This window comes from Octopus bimaculoides, chromosome 1, assembly GCF_046866305.1.
Source record: "Octopus bimaculoides isolate indiv1 chromosome 1, ASM4686630v1, whole genome shotgun sequence".
Lineage (NCBI taxonomy): Eukaryota > Metazoa > Mollusca > Cephalopoda > Octopoda > Octopodidae > Octopus > Octopus bimaculoides.
This window is the reverse complement of record NC_142928.1, coordinates 105,578,826-105,599,359: the sequence shown is the minus strand read 5'-3', so window position 1 is coordinate 105,599,359 and position 20,534 is coordinate 105,578,826. Positions and strand designations below refer to the sequence as shown.

Sequence of the window (20,534 nt, the reverse complement as noted above, 5' to 3'; positions counted from 1 at the left end):
CCACTGAGTAACCATCTGGCAACATGTGGTCATCAAACTTTTATTATATTTCCATTCCATAAACTTTACAACCGGAATGAAATTGAGAGAAAATGCAAAGAAAAGGACTTTATTAAGAAATTCAAACCTACTCTTAACAAACAATGATTAAATTTATCCTTCTTGGGGTTTAAAAATCTTATCCCTATAACTAAAACACAAAAATCTCTCAAATGTCATCATTTCTAAAAATAGCCAAACACCTACTGGGGTTCAAAAGTTTTATCCCTATAACCAAAACACAAAAGATCTATCAACTGTCATCATTTCTAAAAATAAACTTGGCATCAACTCTAAAAATAGCCAAAAAGATACTGCTGCTGTCCAAAGGAATAGGTACAAAAGACAGAAAACCAGCCAGTCTATTACAGTCTGTTACAGTCTGTCATACCGGCCATGATGAAATACCACAAGGTATAGAAAATACGTATTCGCCTTTATATATTTATATATTTAATCCTTTATATTGAACACTCAATATTTCATATATTCAATAAGACATATTCCATATATTCAATAAGACATTCAATACTTCATTTCATTGTACCATCCATCTTTTTTTATATTATATATTATATATTCCATACTATATCCCACATAAATTTTACAAGAATATAAATAAAAAACATAAAAAACAGATAGAGTTGGAACTCTTTTAAATAAAATAATATATTCCTCTATACACGATCATACAAACCCTTTTTTTTGGTATTTATTTTTACTCATATATATATATATATACACTTGTCCAAGGGGTACCCGACAAAACTGACCCTGAAATCATGTGAAACAAACTTATAAAACTACACAGTTCTGCAGCTTGCGCTATAGCTCATACAAAAGTGTGCGCGTGTTCTCTGAAGAAATTTTCCCATTTTATTGTACTTTCCCACATTTTACTCTGACTTTTGATCTTTTACGTTTCTAATTTTCTTATTTGTTACTATTACAGATAGAGTGCTATACGAACATGTCATACATCTTACACATACATACACATTTACACATGCATGCACACTCCGCCACACACACACATGTATATACATATATACGCTTGTACACACACATACACACCCCCACACATATATATATTTATACACGCACACGCAGATACATTCATATATGTATACATATAAACATATATATACATATATACGTTTAAACATGTATGTATATATATATATATATATATATATAATCACACACACACATATTTATACATATATACGTATATTTATATTTATAAATACAGAATCATTCAACACTGCTGGATACCAAGTGCTAGCCAACCTGAACTTCTTCATGGCTGATTGGACGTTCATAAACAAAGAGATACTCCAGCAAAACTGGCTTAAAAGCCTGTCCATGCAAGACACTGACATGAAATTCAATGAATTCATGTCTATAATGCGAGCCATATGCAATAAAATGTGTCCTAGAGGAGAAAGCTGCCACCACACACAAGAACATTATTCCCCGTGATAGAAGAATCCTAATAAGACGGAGGATAAAGATCTCGAATCGCTTAAATAAGGAGCCTAATGACAGCAAAAAGCCCTACCTTATATATATATATATATATATATATATAAGCAATGTTAATTCTCTAAATATATATATATATATATGTATGAATGTATGCATATATATATAGATGCACATACATATATATATATACACATACAAATATACATATATATGCATACACACACACACACACACACACATACATACATACATATATATATATATATATATATATATATATATATATATATATATATATATATATATATATACACACACACATGCATACACACATGCATTCATATATATTGCTCTATTCATACACAGACACCAACGATACGGTACCCTAATGAAAAATAAAACACGAATGAAAATCACCCCACCGCCAAGAAAAAAGAAGACAACAAATCTTATGCACTCTCTCCCAGATACACTGACACACGCCTACAAACATCCTGTCGTCCCTTTTTTTAAAATTTCTATATTTTTCTTTTGTCTTCTGTTGCATACATCTATTCAATCTTTCACTTCCCTTTTCTTTCTAGCTTTCTATTTTTCTCTTTTGCGTTATCATTACCTCACCCGTTTGTCTAAATGACGCACGTTAATATTTACAGTTATGTCAATAATAAAAACAATATAGCAAAAAGGAATCAAGAATAAGAAGAAAGAGCACATGAGGCAAACATGCCATTACTGTCAATTTTTCATCGAAGATATATTTGCTAATTAAACGGCTTACCTCGTAGAGGAGAATGGAAACCAAAACCATTAGTAATATTCCTGATAAAATACTGGCAACTGGTATCCACCATTTTAATGTTGGTTTTAAAGGCTTGATGTAAACTTTAGTCATAATCTAATAAGAATAAATATAAAATGAGTCAATAAAACGCATGCGTGTATTTATACATACATACGTGTGTGTGTGTGTGTGTGTGTGTGTGTGTGTGTGTGTGTGTGTGTGTGTGTGTGTGTGTGTGTGTGTGTGTGTATAACACGTCTTTTACTATTGTCACTTTTTATGTTTGAGGAGAAAATATAGCAGACATGAAGGAGTGAGACGTTATCATCAGTATTCATGAATTGCTAGAATCGTTAGTGCGTTGGATAGAATGCCTTGTAACATTCGTCCGACCCTCTCTGGACCCTCAGTTCAATTTTGCCTATCGTCCTTTCGGTGTTGATAAATAAAGTACCAGTTCAGCACTGGTGCTGGAGTTACTTCTACTCCCTTTCTTTTTGGAAGGAAACATCTACAGCCAGATCTTGAGAGGAATGGGTTTGGCCAGGTTTGAAATACCTAAAACATCATCGTATGTCACAGCTGTACCACTCAAACAGGAATTAAAGACTGAAAGAAAGGAGACATTTCAACTGTTGCTACCTCGTCATATTTTCTTGTTACTATATTCTGTATTTCTCATGAGAGTATGAACAAGAGAGATTTGGTTGCTATTTCCAGCAAGCGATCGCATAGATTTTTCCCTTTGTAGGTACGCCATATTAGAAAAATAATTGAGAACATTCTATTTTTAGCAAATGTTCCAGTAATTTGCAGCAATGATTCCAAAATCCTCTCCTCCGTTTGGATCAGGTGTAAAGTGACAATAAACAGAAACCATTCAGAATTTTATCAGGAGTTCAATCTCACCACGGCATCTTAAATATTATAAAGTTGATTTGAGGGCAATATGGTTGCTATTTCGAGCAAGTCAATCGACTACATAGAGGATCCTCCATTGTCTCGTGCTATATATATATATATATATATATATATATATATATATATATATATATGCTGGGACCCTCTTCGGTCATGACTGACCATGGGATTGCACCTAGAAAGTTACCCTCCCAGGCACAAGTCCGGGCAATGATGTTTATGGAAGACCAGCAGTTGCCCATGCATACAGGCCTCCCCTCTCCACGCCACCAGTGTTATCCAAGGGAAAGGCAACGGCCGATACAGCTTGGCACATGTGACGTCGCAACTCATTTCTACAGCTGAGTGAACTGTGGCAACGTGAAATAAAGTGCCTTGCTCAAGAACTCAACATGCAGCCCGGTCTGGAATTCGAACTCACAACCTCACGATCGTAAGATCGACGCTCTAACCACTGAGCCATGCGCCTTCACACACACACACACACACACACACACACACACACACACACACACACACACACACACACATAGTACATAAATAATATTTTTATAAACAAACTCGAAAGGCTTTGCAAGTTACGGAGAGAAAGCTACTATGGAAGGCTCATAGTATAACTGTATTTAATATATATCATAATGATATTTATTCTCCGATTTGAAGCAACTATTTTTAAATATAAACAAATGACTGAAAAATGATGAGCTAACCTCAGGCCGAATCAAACTCACAAATCGACGCTTTCATAGCTCCTTGCGAATCTAATTGGCCAAACGCTCACTCATCAATTTCAGTCAAATTTAGTAAATATATACTTAAACTGTCTCGATACTACATAAATAATATTCTTATAAACAAACCCGAAAGGCTTTGCGAGTTACAGAGAGAAAATTACTATGGAAGATTCGTAGTATAATAACTGTATAATAGCTTATCATTTTTCAGTCATTTGTTTATATTTAAAAATTGTCGCTTCAGATCGGAAAATAAATACCATTATGATATATGTTATATACAGTTAGATGTATGGGCATTCAGTTTGTTGAAATGGTAGACCCGGCCAAAAGCAGATGTGCTCTTTGAGACCCAACGACGTCTATATCATGGGGAGTAGATGTCACAAGGATTATCCAAAGTGAATGAAACACTTGGATTGGAAGATACACCAAAAAAGATTTATGAAAAAAATCCAAGTGTCATAATGACGTGCTATGGGAGCAAATTGATTTCAATTAAAATGTTGTTTGGCCCTGCATCTTGATAGTATACGCTTATAATCAAAGGCATTCTATTCGAAGCCATCTCATTCCTTTGTGTATCTGGGGCCATATTGTTTTCCAGCGCATCTAATCTTTAAAACCGGCAATAATAAGTTCAGTGTAGATACTTTTTAAATCTCCAAGTTTTGAATATTGGAGAAGCTTGATACTTGAAAATCATTACTTTAAACAGACGTTTACATGAAAGAATTCGGCTGAAGTTAGATTTAATTACTAAATCACGTGTTATGTACATTTAAAATAATCACATAACCTTGAATGATTGGCTCATTAATTTGGATTTATTGCTTAGCCAAATGATAACGCAGTAACGTAATTATATAATTAAGTTTTCATGCAACAATCAGAATTGTCAGACTGAATGAAACTTACTGTCTTCTCAACATCTGGCACCTTGATAATGTAATCTTTAGATTCTTGTTTCAATTTTCCTGTTGTGTTTATGTAGATATTATGCATTTTTCCCTGGAATAAAAAACAAAGGAAAACCCTTTTCAGGTATGAAAGGCGAATATATTTATTGAAACACTTGACGTTCTTCTATCATGGCTACCCCAATGCTTCAACTCAAGGTTTATATGTATGTATATATATATATATATATATATATATATATATATATATATATATATATATATATAGTTGAAATTTGCAGAAAAACAAAAGACGAAGACAGGTGTATAAACAACAAGTAGGTGTATTAGTTTGACGCTCGAGAAAGTGAGGCCTTTTACATTTCGAGCCTATGCTCTTCAACAGAAAGGAACACGATTATATATATATATATATATATATATATATATATATATATATATATATATATATATAAAATCATCTTTATAGAGCGCATGAGGCAGAAGAGAGAAAGAAATAATGTTATAGTTGATGAACTTCACTCCAGATGATAAGCTTGCGAATAATACCTCTTGTTTTTTCTCTTCTAAAGTGGTGCAATACAAAAGCTTGATCCATTGGGCGTGTTATTTAACTGTTTAATATTTAACTATTTATATATGTGGTCTGATCAATAAATATCCGGATTATTGTTATAGTAACGAAGCTAAAACATGCAGAGTGAAGCTATTTGACACAGGTTGACCTTGAACTTTGCTGTGCATGCACACTAAGTTTTATTGTTCTAGCTCACTTCCGCTGTTTACAGCAGTGCTTGGAAGGAAACTGTGTAGCGTGTGATCGTCGCATTGACCATGACAGAGAAAGTTGAGGAGAGAATCTGCATCAAATTTTGCCAAAAGCTTGGCGATACCTGCTCAGAGGCCTACGCAAAGTTTTCAAAATGCTTTCATCGTTATCGTCACAATCAAGGAGATCTTGTGCAACCCTAACCCGAGTGTCTTTTTGATCAGCTGAAAGCAGTTTTCATACAAACTTGGCAGACTCGCATCTCATATCCAAATCTTAAGTGATGATGGATTGAAGTGAATTGTAAGTAATCTGCACATTTTCTGATAAACCATGGATGGCGATATGACGATTTCCCCTCACAGCAGCACGCTCATCTGCGATGTTCTTCTTAGTTCTGCTAATTGCGGGTCAATATTGACATTTTTTCGGCCATCTTAGAAACGTCTGAACCACTCGTACACTTGTGTGCAGCTCATACACTTTCTGCAACTTTGCATAGGCCTCTAAACAGGTATCACCATGACAACTTTCTGTCATGGTTAATGCGACGATCACACGCTACACACCTTCCTTCCAAGCACTGCGGTAAACAGTGAAAGTAAGCTAGAACGCTAAAGCTTAGTGCGCATGCACAGCAGAGTTCAAGATCAGTCTGTGCTGAGCGGCTTCTTTCTGCGTGCTTTAGCTTCGTTACTATGGCATCATCCGGATACTTATTGATCAGACCTAGTATATATTTTCTATTTTTGTTTCTAGCCTTTTCGTTGATTTATTGCCTTTCAGTGCTCGTAATGTGGTAAACATCCTTAAATATGAATAAAGGAAATAAAATTAGAGTAAGTTTTAAAATCATAGGGATTTCTTATGCAATATTTTCAAAGAGACAAATGTCCGATATACTTTATCATGTAAGCCTTCACACTCTGATGGTTTGACCACCATTGAATACCTTTGTAGCGTTGATCATAATCACATGTAAGTTAAAATTTGGTTCTAGAAAAATCAAAATATATTTAGATGAAATGCCACAGTCAGTAGAACGACTGACCGATCGACCGACTACTATTTCTGCCATTACTGTAAAAGAAAACCATAGTCCTTTAAGCTTCATTATTTCTCGGTTACTCTTTTGATAAATGAAAGGTAACATTTAACCCCACTTAAACATTGATGTTCTGTTAGAACAAACTTTACTGCAGTAGATATCATGAGAGAAACTACAACATGGGCTTTGGTGTAAAATGCACGCTAGTGGGGAGGTAAATCCTCACCAACTCCAGCGCCAAGACCGCCAGATCTTCGTTAGTCTCATCAATGATAAACTCTCGAGCGCTAAAGATAGCACAACTCGCTTCCCCGCCAGCGATATATAAAAATCAGTGTCGGAATAGTGTACATTAGCGAGAAGGGCAATATTAATACCGAGGGGTAATATTTAACCAACTTAAAATTAAACGTGGATGTTCTATCAGAACGAACAATAAATGAGGTTGCGTTGTAGTGGAATTCGCTCTGCTACAAGCATTTGGTTCAGGAATCCAGGTGTAGATTGCCATGACCTTTCAATATTTACTTGGAATGCCGAAAACCAAAAGTACACCTTCTGGACAATTTTCCTTCTCTTCAATACCTGCGAACTTCATTCCAATTTAGATTTTACCCACCAGCCCTTACACTCAGACGTACATCCTATTTCTCATCCTCATGAAAATTTCTCAACCTTTATCTTCAAACAGGCGACATTCTCTGTTCTAACTTTATTCCGTAAAGTTGTGTTTGCTCTTACATAGACACCACACCCCATCACTCAACAAAATTGCCTGGTTATCAACAAAATTGCCTGGTTATCAACAAAATTGCCTGGTTATCAACAAAATTGCCTGGTTATCAACAAAATTGCCTGGTTATCAACAAAATTACTTTTAGTCACTCTGGTTCAAAGTTTCATCCTCTTACTCTCTCGAATAAATCTCTATGTCCTTTCTTGCTCTCTTAACCAACATTTCATCAATTATATTTCCTCCAGTATTTCCTTCATCTATCTTCGACGTCATCCTCTTTGATGATTTCAGTATTCATAACTCTCCGGGGATTTCTCACACGTTTCACATCGATGGTCACGATGTTGAAAGTCGAATCTTTTGTAATCCTCAACTCCCTTTATCAACTTGTCTCTTCCCCTACCTACATCGCAGGTCTATACTCAGATATTCCCAAAACGCTTGACCTCTTTCTTACCTCTAAACCTGTGCTATACAAAGCCATAACTGTCTCCACACTTATCGCTTCATCTAACCACTGCCTATTTGTAATCACTCAATACGAATCTACATGTTATACAACGCCCACGACGCTAGTTTTATGCAAACTATCCTTAGCAACATATGTATTTCATTCCTGATCCATGAGAAACAGTTAGACCGGTGAATGAAAGCACCCATTTAAAATGTCCCGCCATATCTTGCACACACGTTCCCCAAACTCTAAAAATTTCTCCAATTGTTGTGCCTCTCTATCACCAAGGATCTTTCCCGATGAAAACCCTTACTTTTATATATATATATATATATATATATATATATATATATATATATATATATATATATATATAATTATTATAAGATCTGGTAATTAGTCATATATTAATATATTAATTAATATCGATTAATTATCAGGGGGCCAGCACATTTAAAGAATCAAAGAGATTCAGAAATATTATCTGCAATCTCAGGGGATTAAGGTACATTTTAAAAACTAACGTTGACCACTAACGTGGACAATTAATGCGCTAGAAATAGATCACATCTTGTGTCTATTAAGACCTAAAAAGTTCTCAACATGAAATATAGCAGCATACCAAAATGTGAGCGGGCAAGACATTTAAAATCACCTAAAAAAATCATTATTAAACAGGAACCAGGTTTCGGATTTAACAAATTCTTACCATTTGTCTATTCCTCATCAGCCTGATTTGTAATGTAGCAGCAATTATCAGAATCCTATACATAGTTGCCCACCGCCATGTGTGCGCGTGCATATGGTTCTGCTAATTAGCGCATTAATTGTCCACGTTAGTGGTCAACGTTATTTTTTAAAATGTACCTTAATCCCCTGAGATTGCAGATAATATTTCTGAATCTCTTTGATTCTTTAAATGTGCTGGCCCCCTGATAATTAATCGATATTAATTAATATATTAATATATGACTAATTACCAGATCTTATAATAATATTTACCCATTACTCATGTTCTCATACTGATTATATTCGACGCAGTAAATATTTTCTGCGGATATATTCCTGGAATTAGCGCGCCAAAACGAAGACTTTTGAATTTTACCATTAAGCTGTAATTAGCAGAACCATATGCACGCGCACACATGGCGGTGGGCAACTATGTATAGGATTCTGATAATTGCTGCTACATTACAAATCAGGCTGATGAGGAATAGACAAATGGTAAGAATTTGTTAAATCCGAAACCTGGTTCCTGTTTAATAATGATTTTTTTAGGTGATTTTAAATGTCTTGCCCGCTCACGTTTTTGGTATGCTGCTATATTTCATGTTGAGAACTTTTTAGGTCTTAATAGACACAAGATGTGATCTATTTCTAGCGCATTAATTGTCCACGTTATATATATATATATATATATATATATATATACAGACATACGTACGCACACACGCACACTCACATATATATGGTAGTGAGCTTACGTGTTAATCCTAACGCTATAATTTTAATGGTATTGTATCTACATAATATCAAACTATCCATCAATTAACCTGTCTGAATAAATATTCAGGACTATCATCAAGTCGTTTCACCCTTACAAAACTGTTCGCAGTCAAGCGGAATAAACTGATTTGACAAAGAGCGCAGTGCAACGACTGTAGTTATAAATTCGAAGCTGACTACGTTGGTAGAAAAGCCTATTACGTCTCATTGACATCAGTTACACGAAAGATAATTTGTTTTTCTGAGATGTGGTGTATTTCGTACGTTTCGTCAGGTATTTATTATGAAACTTATAAAATCTGATGAAAAATATCAAATACTTATATGTTGTTTGCAATATGAGTCAAGTTTTTGAGGCGGCTCAGATTGATCTATATTTTTTTTATTAGGAATGAGTTTACATTAACATTTATCTACAACCAGACTGAATATCTGTTCATAAATAGAAGTATTACTACCTTTAGAACATCAAGGTATCTGTTTTCTACTGCAATGTTAATTTGAATTTTCTTTGAGCGCTTTGTCTTTAATTCATTGAAATTGCAAGTGACATTGATACAGTTCATCCAACTGCAATCCTAAAAAAAAAAATACACAACCATGTTTGAGAATGATACATATAGACAAGTAATTTAAAGAAGCTGTTGATGATAAGGTCGCAATCAAAATAAACTGACGCAAACACAAAATATAACAGACACCGGAGAGAAGGAGAGAGAGAGAGATCTTATCGTGCTTTTGATATTTACTTCTCGGTTTATGCAGATTCCTTCTTTAACAAATGCGAAATGCAAAATGCTGAAATTCCATGGAGACTGTAGAATGAAATATTTAGAGGAGATATGTCTAACAAAAATAGTGTTCGAACAAAAATGGTGTTGTTAAGTTTATATGTAATGAAACCAGAGCCATTATTATTTTTTTTATTACTGAGACATGAGACTGATTAGCTTGCTTACCAACCACATGGTTCCGGATTCAGTCCCACTGCGTGCCACCTTGGGCAAGTGTCTTCTACTATAGCCTCGGGCCGACCAAAGCCTTGTGAGTGGATTTGGTAGCCGGAAACTGAAAGAAGCCCGTCGTATATATGTATATATATATATATATATATATGTGTGTGTTTGTTCCCCCACCATCGCTTGACAACCGATGGTGGTGTGTTTACGTCCCCGTAACTTAGCGGTTCGGCAAAAAGAAACCGAAAGAATAAGTACTAGGCTTACAAAGAATAAGTCCTGGGGTCGATTTTCTCGACTAAAGGCGGTGCTCCAGCATGGCCGCAGTCAAATGACTGGAACAAGTAAAATAGTAAAATAGTAAATAGTAGAGGAGGAATGATATATTCAGATGGTACTTAACATATATTTAGCCATGAGAAATAACATGAAGTCTGGCAGAATAACCTGGACGGTCAAAATAAAATAATGAAAAGTAAGCCTGCTCTACCACTCATTCACTGACTTCATCTAAATGATACTTTTCAAAAAGACTCAAAGTTAGTTCAATGGATAACGATGAAATAATTGCACTGATTGAGTTTTTTTTTCCATCTACATTGTTATGTTTCCACAAGAAACATTAAGCCACAAACTTCGTTGTAGAATAGAATCAAGCAGTACATCTTACTACTGTAACCAATCGAAGTATAGTAAATTTCACCATGTAACATTTAGTACAGACATCTACTGTCTCTAACAACTTGCTGTCCTTATTTCTTCAAGAAGTCAATTATTTAAGTCAGATGTGCAGTCAATTATATCGAATAATATGACCCTAATAAGCATGAAAATTACAATCGAATCCTAGCAAGATTTGAATTTGGAGCATAAGGGCTTAAATCTAAATACCGAAATATGTTTAGGATGATAATCAACCATTTCTGCTATGATACTACACTCATGAATATTAAAAGTGAAGGAGAAAAGGAAAAGTCTTTATATCAACTAAATTATAAAAACTAGTTTTAGTGATTCACTGTATCGGTAGCCGAATGACTATAGCCCATGAATTATCAAACTGGGGTAAATTTATCTCAAAAGATAAATGTAGCCCTCTCTCGCTGGAGGTAAATTGACTAATTCTGGATCTCTACGTTTTCAAGTTTAGGCTTAAAAAATCGAAAGTTGAGGAGAAAGCTTGAAGTTGAGTGATTTTGTGAAGAAATACTAGTTTGTTTTTCTTTTTGTCACTTTGAATTTAACAATCTTTATTGTATACTTCTTAATTACTATGTTACGGCTAATGGAGTAATCTAATTTAGAAGACTATATTTGGCTCTGGTATCTCTTCATAAATAAATGAAATGCCATTGTTATGTGCTAGCTTTAATGTTATTGTTATGCCAACTTAATATATTTCAAGTTTCCTGTTTGTCAATTGTGCTATTATTGTAAAAATATACACTAATTATTAACAAAGAGCTACATAAATTGAGTTTCAGAAAGATGTCAGATGGTAACTGAGACCAATGTATCAGTAACTTAAAGTGGTTGCGTCTCAATATCTGTAATACTCTTTAAATTTAACTCACTTTAACAGAAGTCAGGTTGATGATAACCTGAAATATTGTTTCATTTAGTTGTTTCCTATGTCGACATTTCGTTGATTTACTAACGTTCAGATATAACAATTGCATATTAATTTCCTGAAATAGCATTTTTTGTAAATACAAAAAAGATTTGGCTGCAAACTCTAGTGATGTGAGTGCGTAGGGGTCCCCATGCTGACATTTAATCAAACTAGTTGATAGTCAGAATTATCAGAGTAATGATTAGAATAGTTATACAATCTATACTGAAATAAAATATAACACTGAACCAACGTACGAATAAACTTATGAGAATTTATATTTTGCATAATATTGAATGAATATAATGTGAAGATAGTAATTGTGCCTTAATACATGTTTTGATAACAGATGACACACTCTTTATTTGGAGTTGTGCAAATGGTTGATGGTTGTCGAGGATGGGATATATATATATATATATATATATATATATATATATATATATATATATGTGTGTGTGTGTGTGTGTGTGTGTGTGTGTGTGCATACTGTTGCTTTTATTTGTATGTTAAATACTTACGTAAGTTACAGCTTTCATTATATCTTTTGTAATCGTCTGTATATTGTCCTCAGAATAATTGCGTTTAGTTGATCTACACACAATACTGCTATTTTCGTCATGCATTCCATCATACTGCATTAGTTGTAGAAACAGAATAAAACAAGAAAAAAAGACAAATGAAGTATATTTACACAATAAATAAAACATCATTATTATCAACATCGTCAACCCCTTTGCCATCACTATTGTCATCGACATCACGATCGTAATATAATAATAATAATAATAATAATAATAATAATGATAATAATAATAATAATAATAATAATAATAATAATAATAATAATAATAATAATAACAATAATACGGCTAGTATATTTTTTGCCCAACATTACAGTACGTTTTTTTTCAAATTTTGTGCGGGCGTTGAATAGCTTTTCTGAAAAAAAAAGGCGGAAACATTTATCACAGTAAAGTTTCCCAGACGCCGTTAAGCTCTGCTATGGGGAAGTTACATATTTTATGTTTAAAATTTGTTCTCTTTCCATATAGACTTCTGTCTCAAGGCGACGAGCTTGTAGAATTGTTAACACACCGGACAAAATACTTACTTTCTTCTGGCTTTATATTCTGAATTCAAATATTCTGAAAGTTGTGGTCGACTTTGCCTTTCATTCCTTCAGGACCGATTTTAATAGGTACCAGTCAAGCAAACAAAACATACGGCAATAACTATTTATGAACTAATCTAATTTTAATCTAATATTAATGAGAATATAAAATAAACTCATATTTGAAATTTTACACAATTTACCTTTAAATATCGAAATAATTTCTTTCAGTGCAGTGATTTGGAAAAATCTAAATTGTCGACCAAAGTGTTTGTAGCATTTCGTAATGGACCTTCACGTTTCTAGATTAAATTTTGTTGAGGTTGGTTAACTTTGCTTCTTATTTCGGATTGACAAAATAAAGGTTTTAGTCAAATACTAAGAATAATTTAATCGAATATATCCTCCTACAAAATTTACGACCTGGGACAGATGCTACAATTTTATATTGAAACACTGTACTGATATATCACCATTTATTTGAACTTTATATTAATAACATAATTTTAATTGGCACAGACATGGGTATGTGGTTAAGAAACTCGTTTTCTAACAGTATGGCTTGGGGTTCAGACTAAATCGTGCCGCAGCACCTTGCGTCTTCTGCTATAACCCGGGCCGACCGTTGAAGCCTGCCGTGTATATGTGTGTGTGTGTGAGTCTCTGTGTGTGTGTGTGTGTGTGTGTGTGTGTGTGAGTCTGTGTGTGTGTGTGTGTGTGTGTGTGTGAGTCTGTGTGTGTGTGTGTGTGTGTGTGTGTGTGTGTCTTACCCGCCGCTTGATAACCTGTGTTGGTTTGTTTACGTTACTGTAACTAAGTTCGGCATGGAGACAGATAAAATAAGTTACAGACTAAAAATATGTACTGGAGTAGATTTGTTTGATTAAAACCCTTCGAGCCCTTCGAGATGGTGTCCCAGCATGGCCGCAGTCCAATGACTGAAACAAGTAAATGATAAAGCCTAAATTTCAATAGTTTCGCAAATCATCTCACAGATATTCAATCAGAAAATAAGCCAAATCAATCTCAGGAGGGCCTGCGAAAATGGTAGACACAGATACCCAACTCCATGTCATCGAAAATCTCCTTCAAGGCCCTCTAGATGCGACCATTTCTCCGTCTATCGTAATTCATACAATGTCTGTCTCTATCATCTAGCATCCTACTAACTAAAGGATAGTATAAGATCCTTCTCGAGACATATAGACTCATAGAACCGGTTTCCCGGTTTTCGCGGCATATATATTCTTCACCTGGACGGGGCATCGGTCCGTCGTAGGATTATTTATTTTTACCAGCTGAGTGGACTAGAACAACGGGAAATGTTTTGCTCAGGAACATAATGCGTCGCCCAGTCTAGGAATCGGAACCACAATTAGGATCATGAACCCAACACCCTAACCACTAAGCCACGCACCTCCACATCCTACAAACTGCTAAATCCAATTCTTTCTTCCTATAATTTTTATCTGCAAAAATGCAAGGAGTGAAATTTAGGATGAGGGGCAAGTTGATTACATCGATCCCAGTGTATATGTGAGAGCGTGTATGTGCGTGTGAAAGGGGGCTGGTGACATTGACGTGTGCATTTGCGCATTGTGGATGATGTGTGGATGATGTTGTAGGTGCTGGGAAGTGGTCAGTGCTAGTGTGTGCTGGTGTGGGTGCTGGGAAGTGGTCAGTGCTAGTGTGTGCGGGGTTGTATGATGTGGTGTGGTGTGGTGGTGTGTGGTGTGTGGTTTGGTGTGGTGGTGTGTGGTGTGTGGTGTGGTGTGGTGTGGTGGTGTGTGGTGTGGTGTGGTGGTGTGGTGTAGTGGTGTGTGGTGTGGTGTGGTGGTATGGTGTAGTGGTGTGTGGTGTGGTGTGGTGGTGTGTGGTGTGGTGTGGTGGTGTGTGATGTGGTGTGGTGGTGTTGGGGTGTGGGGGAGGCGAGAGTGGGCAAAGCAAGGGTGGGGGTGGGATGGGATGTATAGGGATGGTGGGGTTGGAATGTGTAGGGGTGGGGTAACGAGGAAGAGGTGACGATGAAGGGAGAGGGTGGAAGGGAGAAGGTAGGTAGGAGTGAAGAGAGGAAGTAAGTGCCAGAGCAAAAAAGAGGTGGGTGGGAGGAAGTAGGTGTGAGAGGAAGAGAGGAGAGAGGAGGAGGGTTAGATTTAGAGGGAAGAAGAATTGAGCCCATGTGGTGCAAAGGAGCGAAGAGAGAATATTAATCCATATATATATATATATATATATATATATATATATGTTTGAAGGTTTGGAGGTGATGTACAGAAATTATATAGAAAAAAATTAACCAACAAGAATTGAACCCAGTTACCTAGGTTCTCATATTTCTCTCCTAACTTTTTTTGAACTAACCAGCTGTATAGATATAATCACAATTCCTTCCTCCCCTTTTACACTCCTTTCAGACACACACACGCACACACGCACACACACACATACACACACACACACAGACACACACACACGCACTCTCTCTACCACTGGACAATGATACCAAAGAATACCATCTGGTTTTGCCTCTTCTTTTTTTTTTAAAGGCCAAGAATGAACTTGTCACAGCAGGAACTGACCAACTGTAAACTGTAAACAGAATCTTCTTCTTCCCTCCCCTTCCCACTGACACACCTTTCAAATACACAGGCACACACACACGCACACAGACACACACGCACACATACACGCACACACATACACACACACACATACACACACGCACACAAAAACGCACCCACACTCTCCTACTAAACAATGACACCAAAGATTCTTTTTGAAAAGCAACTTCTTCAAAACGATCACACCTGCTTTTGCCATTCCTTTAAAAGGCTAAAAATAAACTTATTGAAAAGAACTAACCAGTTATGAACCCAATTTTCTTCTTTTCTCTTTCCCATCGACACACACACGCACACACACGGACACACACCAACACAAAAAACACACACTGACACACACACACACACTCTCTCTCTCTCTCACTTTTCCTCACCCTCTCTTACTATCCTATATATCTCTCTCTCTCCACCCCTACACACTCAATAAAACTATATAAAGAGACCCTCCGCAAAGTTTTCTCAAAACAATTTGAAAATCCTGCACGACCAGGTGAAAAGCGCTTTATTTAATATGTGACATTAATAAAAATCTGTAAATGTACAAACATCCAGATTTCTGAGTACCTTAATTTTTATATATATATATATATATATATATATATATATATATATATATATATATATATATATATATATATATATATATATATATATACATATATATATATATAGGGTTATCCTATTAATAATGCGGCTCTTTTCAATTGCACGAACAAAAAGTCTGAGGGTGACGGGATAAACTACCTGCATCAACTTACTATTAAAAGCAGGCAGTAATTTTACTTTGTACTTATTCTTACTGCAAGTTTTGAACAGTGCAAACTATAATGGAAGTGACAAAGTAGCATATTCGGCATGTTTTGCTTTATGAGTCCAGTAAAGGCAATAACGCAACGGAAAGTGAGAGGAATATTAATGCAGAATATGGGGATCGGACAATAAGCGTAAACCAGTGTCGACAGTGATTCCAGAAATTCCGAACCGGAAACTACAGTCTAGAAGACGAGTCACGTCCTAGACGGTCTGCAGAGCTCGATGAGGACGTCCTGCAAATTCTGGTGGAAAACATCCCGTAACTGTTGAGGAACTAGCAGACCAGCTTGGATTTAGTCATTCAACTATTCATCTACGCCTGCGTGCCATCGGAAATGTCAGCAAATTGGGTCAATGGGTTCTTCACAAACTTTCCAAGTCTAATCGCACGCGGAGAGTGAATGTGTGCTCTTCTTTGCTGTCACGTCTCACAAATGATCTTATTTTGGACCGAATAGCGAGACTGGTGACGAGAAATGGTTTCTCTATAAAAATGTCAGTGAGTAAAAAGACAGTGGGTAGGGAGAGGAGAAACACACGCACCCCAAGCTAAAGAAGGTCTTCACGCACGTAAGATGTTATCTGTTTGGTGGGATGTGAAAGGTTTAGTCCACTTTGAGCTTTTAAACCCAAACCAAACGATAACAACGGAGATATACTGCGAGCAGCTGGAGCGGCTTAAGTCAGCGCTAGAAGAAAAACAACCATCTTTGATTTCAAGACGAAAGATGTTCTTACATTAGGATAATGCTCGGCCACATACAGCGGGAATGACATTCCAAAGGCTGGAGCAGTTTGAATTGGAAACAATGCCCCACCCACCATATTCGCCAGACATTGCCCCATCTGATTATCATTTATTCCGCAGTCTTCAAAATTATTTGGACGGAAAAAATATGAATTCTGAAGATGAGGTACTGGAAGAGTATTTTTCATCACGGACAAGTGAATTTTTGAAGAGGGGCCTTGCAAGCCTACCAGATAGATGGAAGAGCATTATAGAAAATGTAGGAGAGTATAGTTTAGATTAAAAAGGAACTTTGTTTATCTTAATTCCTCTGAGTTCCAATGGTACCATTGTGTACTTGATTGGTAGGTTAAATTTGTCTCCTTGTTCAGTGACGTAACGAGAGTGTGTACTTCTCGGAGTAGCCTAGGAGTTTCTCTCCCACCCCCGTCTCCGTGCATGAAATCTATATAGACCACCTCCATAAAAGGATCGCCTGGGATAGACCATTTCCTGCCCCTACCTGTCGCCTCTGCTGCGCTAGCTGGCCTACTTTAAGACTTGTGCCCCGGGTACCTTTAGTGGGATCCTTTCTGTTGCAAATATTCAAGGCGGTTCTCCGATTAGAGCATAGCTTTCTCTCTTCCTCCCACTAGTCTCGAAGGCTCTATGAAGTGTCGCTGTCACTATCTTCCTTCCTGACTAAAAGATATAAAAAAAAACTGTACGGTTCTGAATCGTTTACATCTTTAGTCTTCCATCAATACCTGATACTTTCAGAGAAGGAAGAGTAGTATATAGTGACGCTTGCACATTTTCAAGAATACTATACCAAAAGTATAAATAAAGATTTCTTGCATAGATACAAGACTTGATATTTCAGTGGTAGAGTATCGATTATATAAAATCCTGTACTTTATTTTATCACCTACGGAATGATAAAAGGCAAAGTTGACCTCCGTGTGATTTGAACTTAGAACGATAAGAACCGGATGAAACATCGCAAGACATTTTTTTCTGACGCCTTATCGATTTCACCACTGCACAACTCAGCTAACGATAAAAAGAATTAAAAGAAAGTGCAATTATTTTCATTCTTTCGTGAATTGAAACGGTGTTGTTTAGTTGATTAGCGAAGAGCATGCCTCTTACTTTTTCAGTCTCTTGCATTAACTTCATTAGCCAATTACTGTTCAGGCAAGATGGGGAATGAGATCGTGTCAGAGTCTTTCCTAAATATTTGTGATGGTCGCTTCGATAAACAGAGTGGTTTGATTGAATGTGTATACTGAAAGACATCATCTATTTTAACATTTTCTCTGAAAATGGCAGATATTACCCAAAAGTTAAGTAAAGTGAGATAATATTCAATAAAGTACTCTGCATCAAAACCATCTGTAATTGAATTAATCTCATTATTTTTGAGAGTTTAATATTCACTCTATTATTTTGCTACTTTATAACTTGAAGTAAAAGTGTTATAAGCAAAAATTGATATTGTGTGGTGTATTTGGCAGTGTAGTAATCTTATACGCCTCATTTATGCCATTCACTGGTTATTTACACACAAGGTCAAGAATTTATAGAGGTTTATCAAGGCAAGTAACAGCAGAACCAAAACATATTTCAAGCATAAGGGTATGGTGATTGTACTTCAAGGAACTTCAACATCATTTTAATTCGATTAAACGTAAAACACAAAATATAATTTGAGCATCAGATCTTTCTTACCTTCACTGAATCGAGAGTCATAATGGTCATATTTCGTATGATTAGATATGGAACAAATGTTTCAAATACAAGGTTGTGTGCTTCGCTTGGACCAATATTTTCTAAGATAAAGGCGTGACTTATCACAGCTACTTCATCACTGCTACTCTTGCTACTACTCTTGCTGCTACTCTTGTGGATGTAAAGATCAGGTTCAGGTATTCTGTAAAGGAGAAAAGTTCAATTGTTTCACAAACTGCATAGATTTTCTATTGCAAATACGATAGCGATTTCTTTTCGGTTTAGTAGCTTTGGACAGAGTAAAAGAATAAAAGTGATCCCAAAGAGTAGGGCGCCAATAAGTTCAAGAGAAGTCACTCCCAGAATTCCTGGTCTCTTGCCTACGCCAAAAGTTCATTAAGCGTTACGGTTGAAACTGGAAACTTTTGGTGAGATATCATATTGTAATAATCATTTCTAATTTAGGTACAAAGCCTGACATTTTGCTGTTTAACTTATTTTATCGATGAGTTGAATGCAAAGCATACCTCGCCGGAATTTGAACTCAGAACATATAACCAGAAATGCCGCTAAGCATTTTGCTCGGTGTGCTAACGACTCTGCCAACTAGCTGCGTTATTTCATATCATGATAACGAGGTATTAAAGTAGAAAGGAAAGACTAATATTTCAATTGAGAATTGACAGTGTCTTATACTTTATTTCAGAGGATTATGTGCCCTTCCCAAATCTGTAACAGATTCAAACTTGATTCATCAGCTGATAGTCCAACGCTTCCGTTTCAGCGTTCATTTTGCGTATATGTAGTAAAAGCAAATATTTTGATAAATCTAAAATATTTCTAATTTGGTCTTGATATCATAATCAGAGAAAGAAAAGCATCGTCAGCGACCTTTTTCATGACCACGAAAATTGAGGAGGGGGAGAAAGTTGTCCTTGGACTGAGAACCTGGGCCAAAAGGCTGTAAAAGGAACCCGAGGGTCAGGTGATAAAACAAGCAACGAATTAAATCTGTATCCAATAATTGGAACAGACGAGTTTTCAGTTTCCTTCCACCAAATTTCATTTACAAAGATTCGGAAAAACCGTCACTATGTTGGAAAACATTTGTCCTAAGTGCCTGAGATTATGTTGTTTTAAAAAAGCTGAATTTCTTAACAACACAGCTTTATCTCCCGAATCTTATTAAGCGTTCTATATAAGAAATCAATATTTCGATATAGGAAATTAGCTCTCTATATCTTTACTAGTGCTGTAAGCAGTTTTTTTTCTGTTGTTGTTGAGCATCATAGTAGCTCTGATCCTGTAGACCGAAAATCAATGTCCTTCTAGCCATGAGCCTCTTTTAATTTTTTTAATGCTGGAATGTTATGTATTAAGACAGTAAAGGTGTAATTTGAAGGATATTTCACTGCTATTTCTACCTGGTTGAGTGAAAAGATTGGATCTCCGTGGGCTCGTGTAAAAAGGTTATAAAAGCCTGGCGATGCTTGATTTTTGTTTCAATGTCTCATCATTACGAGATGAAATCTTAACAAAAGTTGCTGTTCGCTTTCAA

The 20,534-nt window shown here is 35.9% G+C and overlaps 1 protein-coding gene across 8 annotated transcripts in view; it reads right to left on the bottom strand.

Moving 5' to 3' along the window:
• The window catches only part of LOC106871077 (integrin alpha-4), a 206,025-nt gene that overhangs the window by 16,963 nt on the left and 168,528 nt on the right, over window positions 1-20,534 (bottom strand). For 4 of the 8 annotated variants that reach the window (XM_089355233.1, XM_089355240.1, XM_089355237.1 and 1 more), the window contains exons 18-22: window positions 18,977-19,178; window positions 12,492-12,605; window positions 9,858-9,977; window positions 4,885-4,977; window positions 2,309-2,425 (exon numbers count right to left, since the gene is read on the bottom strand). In XM_089355233.1, the coding sequence (XP_089211359.1) occupies window positions 2,309-2,425; window positions 4,885-4,977; window positions 9,858-9,977; window positions 12,492-12,605; window positions 18,977-19,178 (646 nt within the window). Of the gene's footprint in view, window positions 1-2,308; window positions 2,426-4,821; window positions 4,978-9,857; window positions 9,978-12,491; window positions 12,606-18,976; window positions 19,179-20,534 lie in introns of those variants that run through there. The other 4 variants (XM_089355249.1, XM_089355254.1, XM_089355262.1 and 1 more) reach the window with 2 other exon arrangements.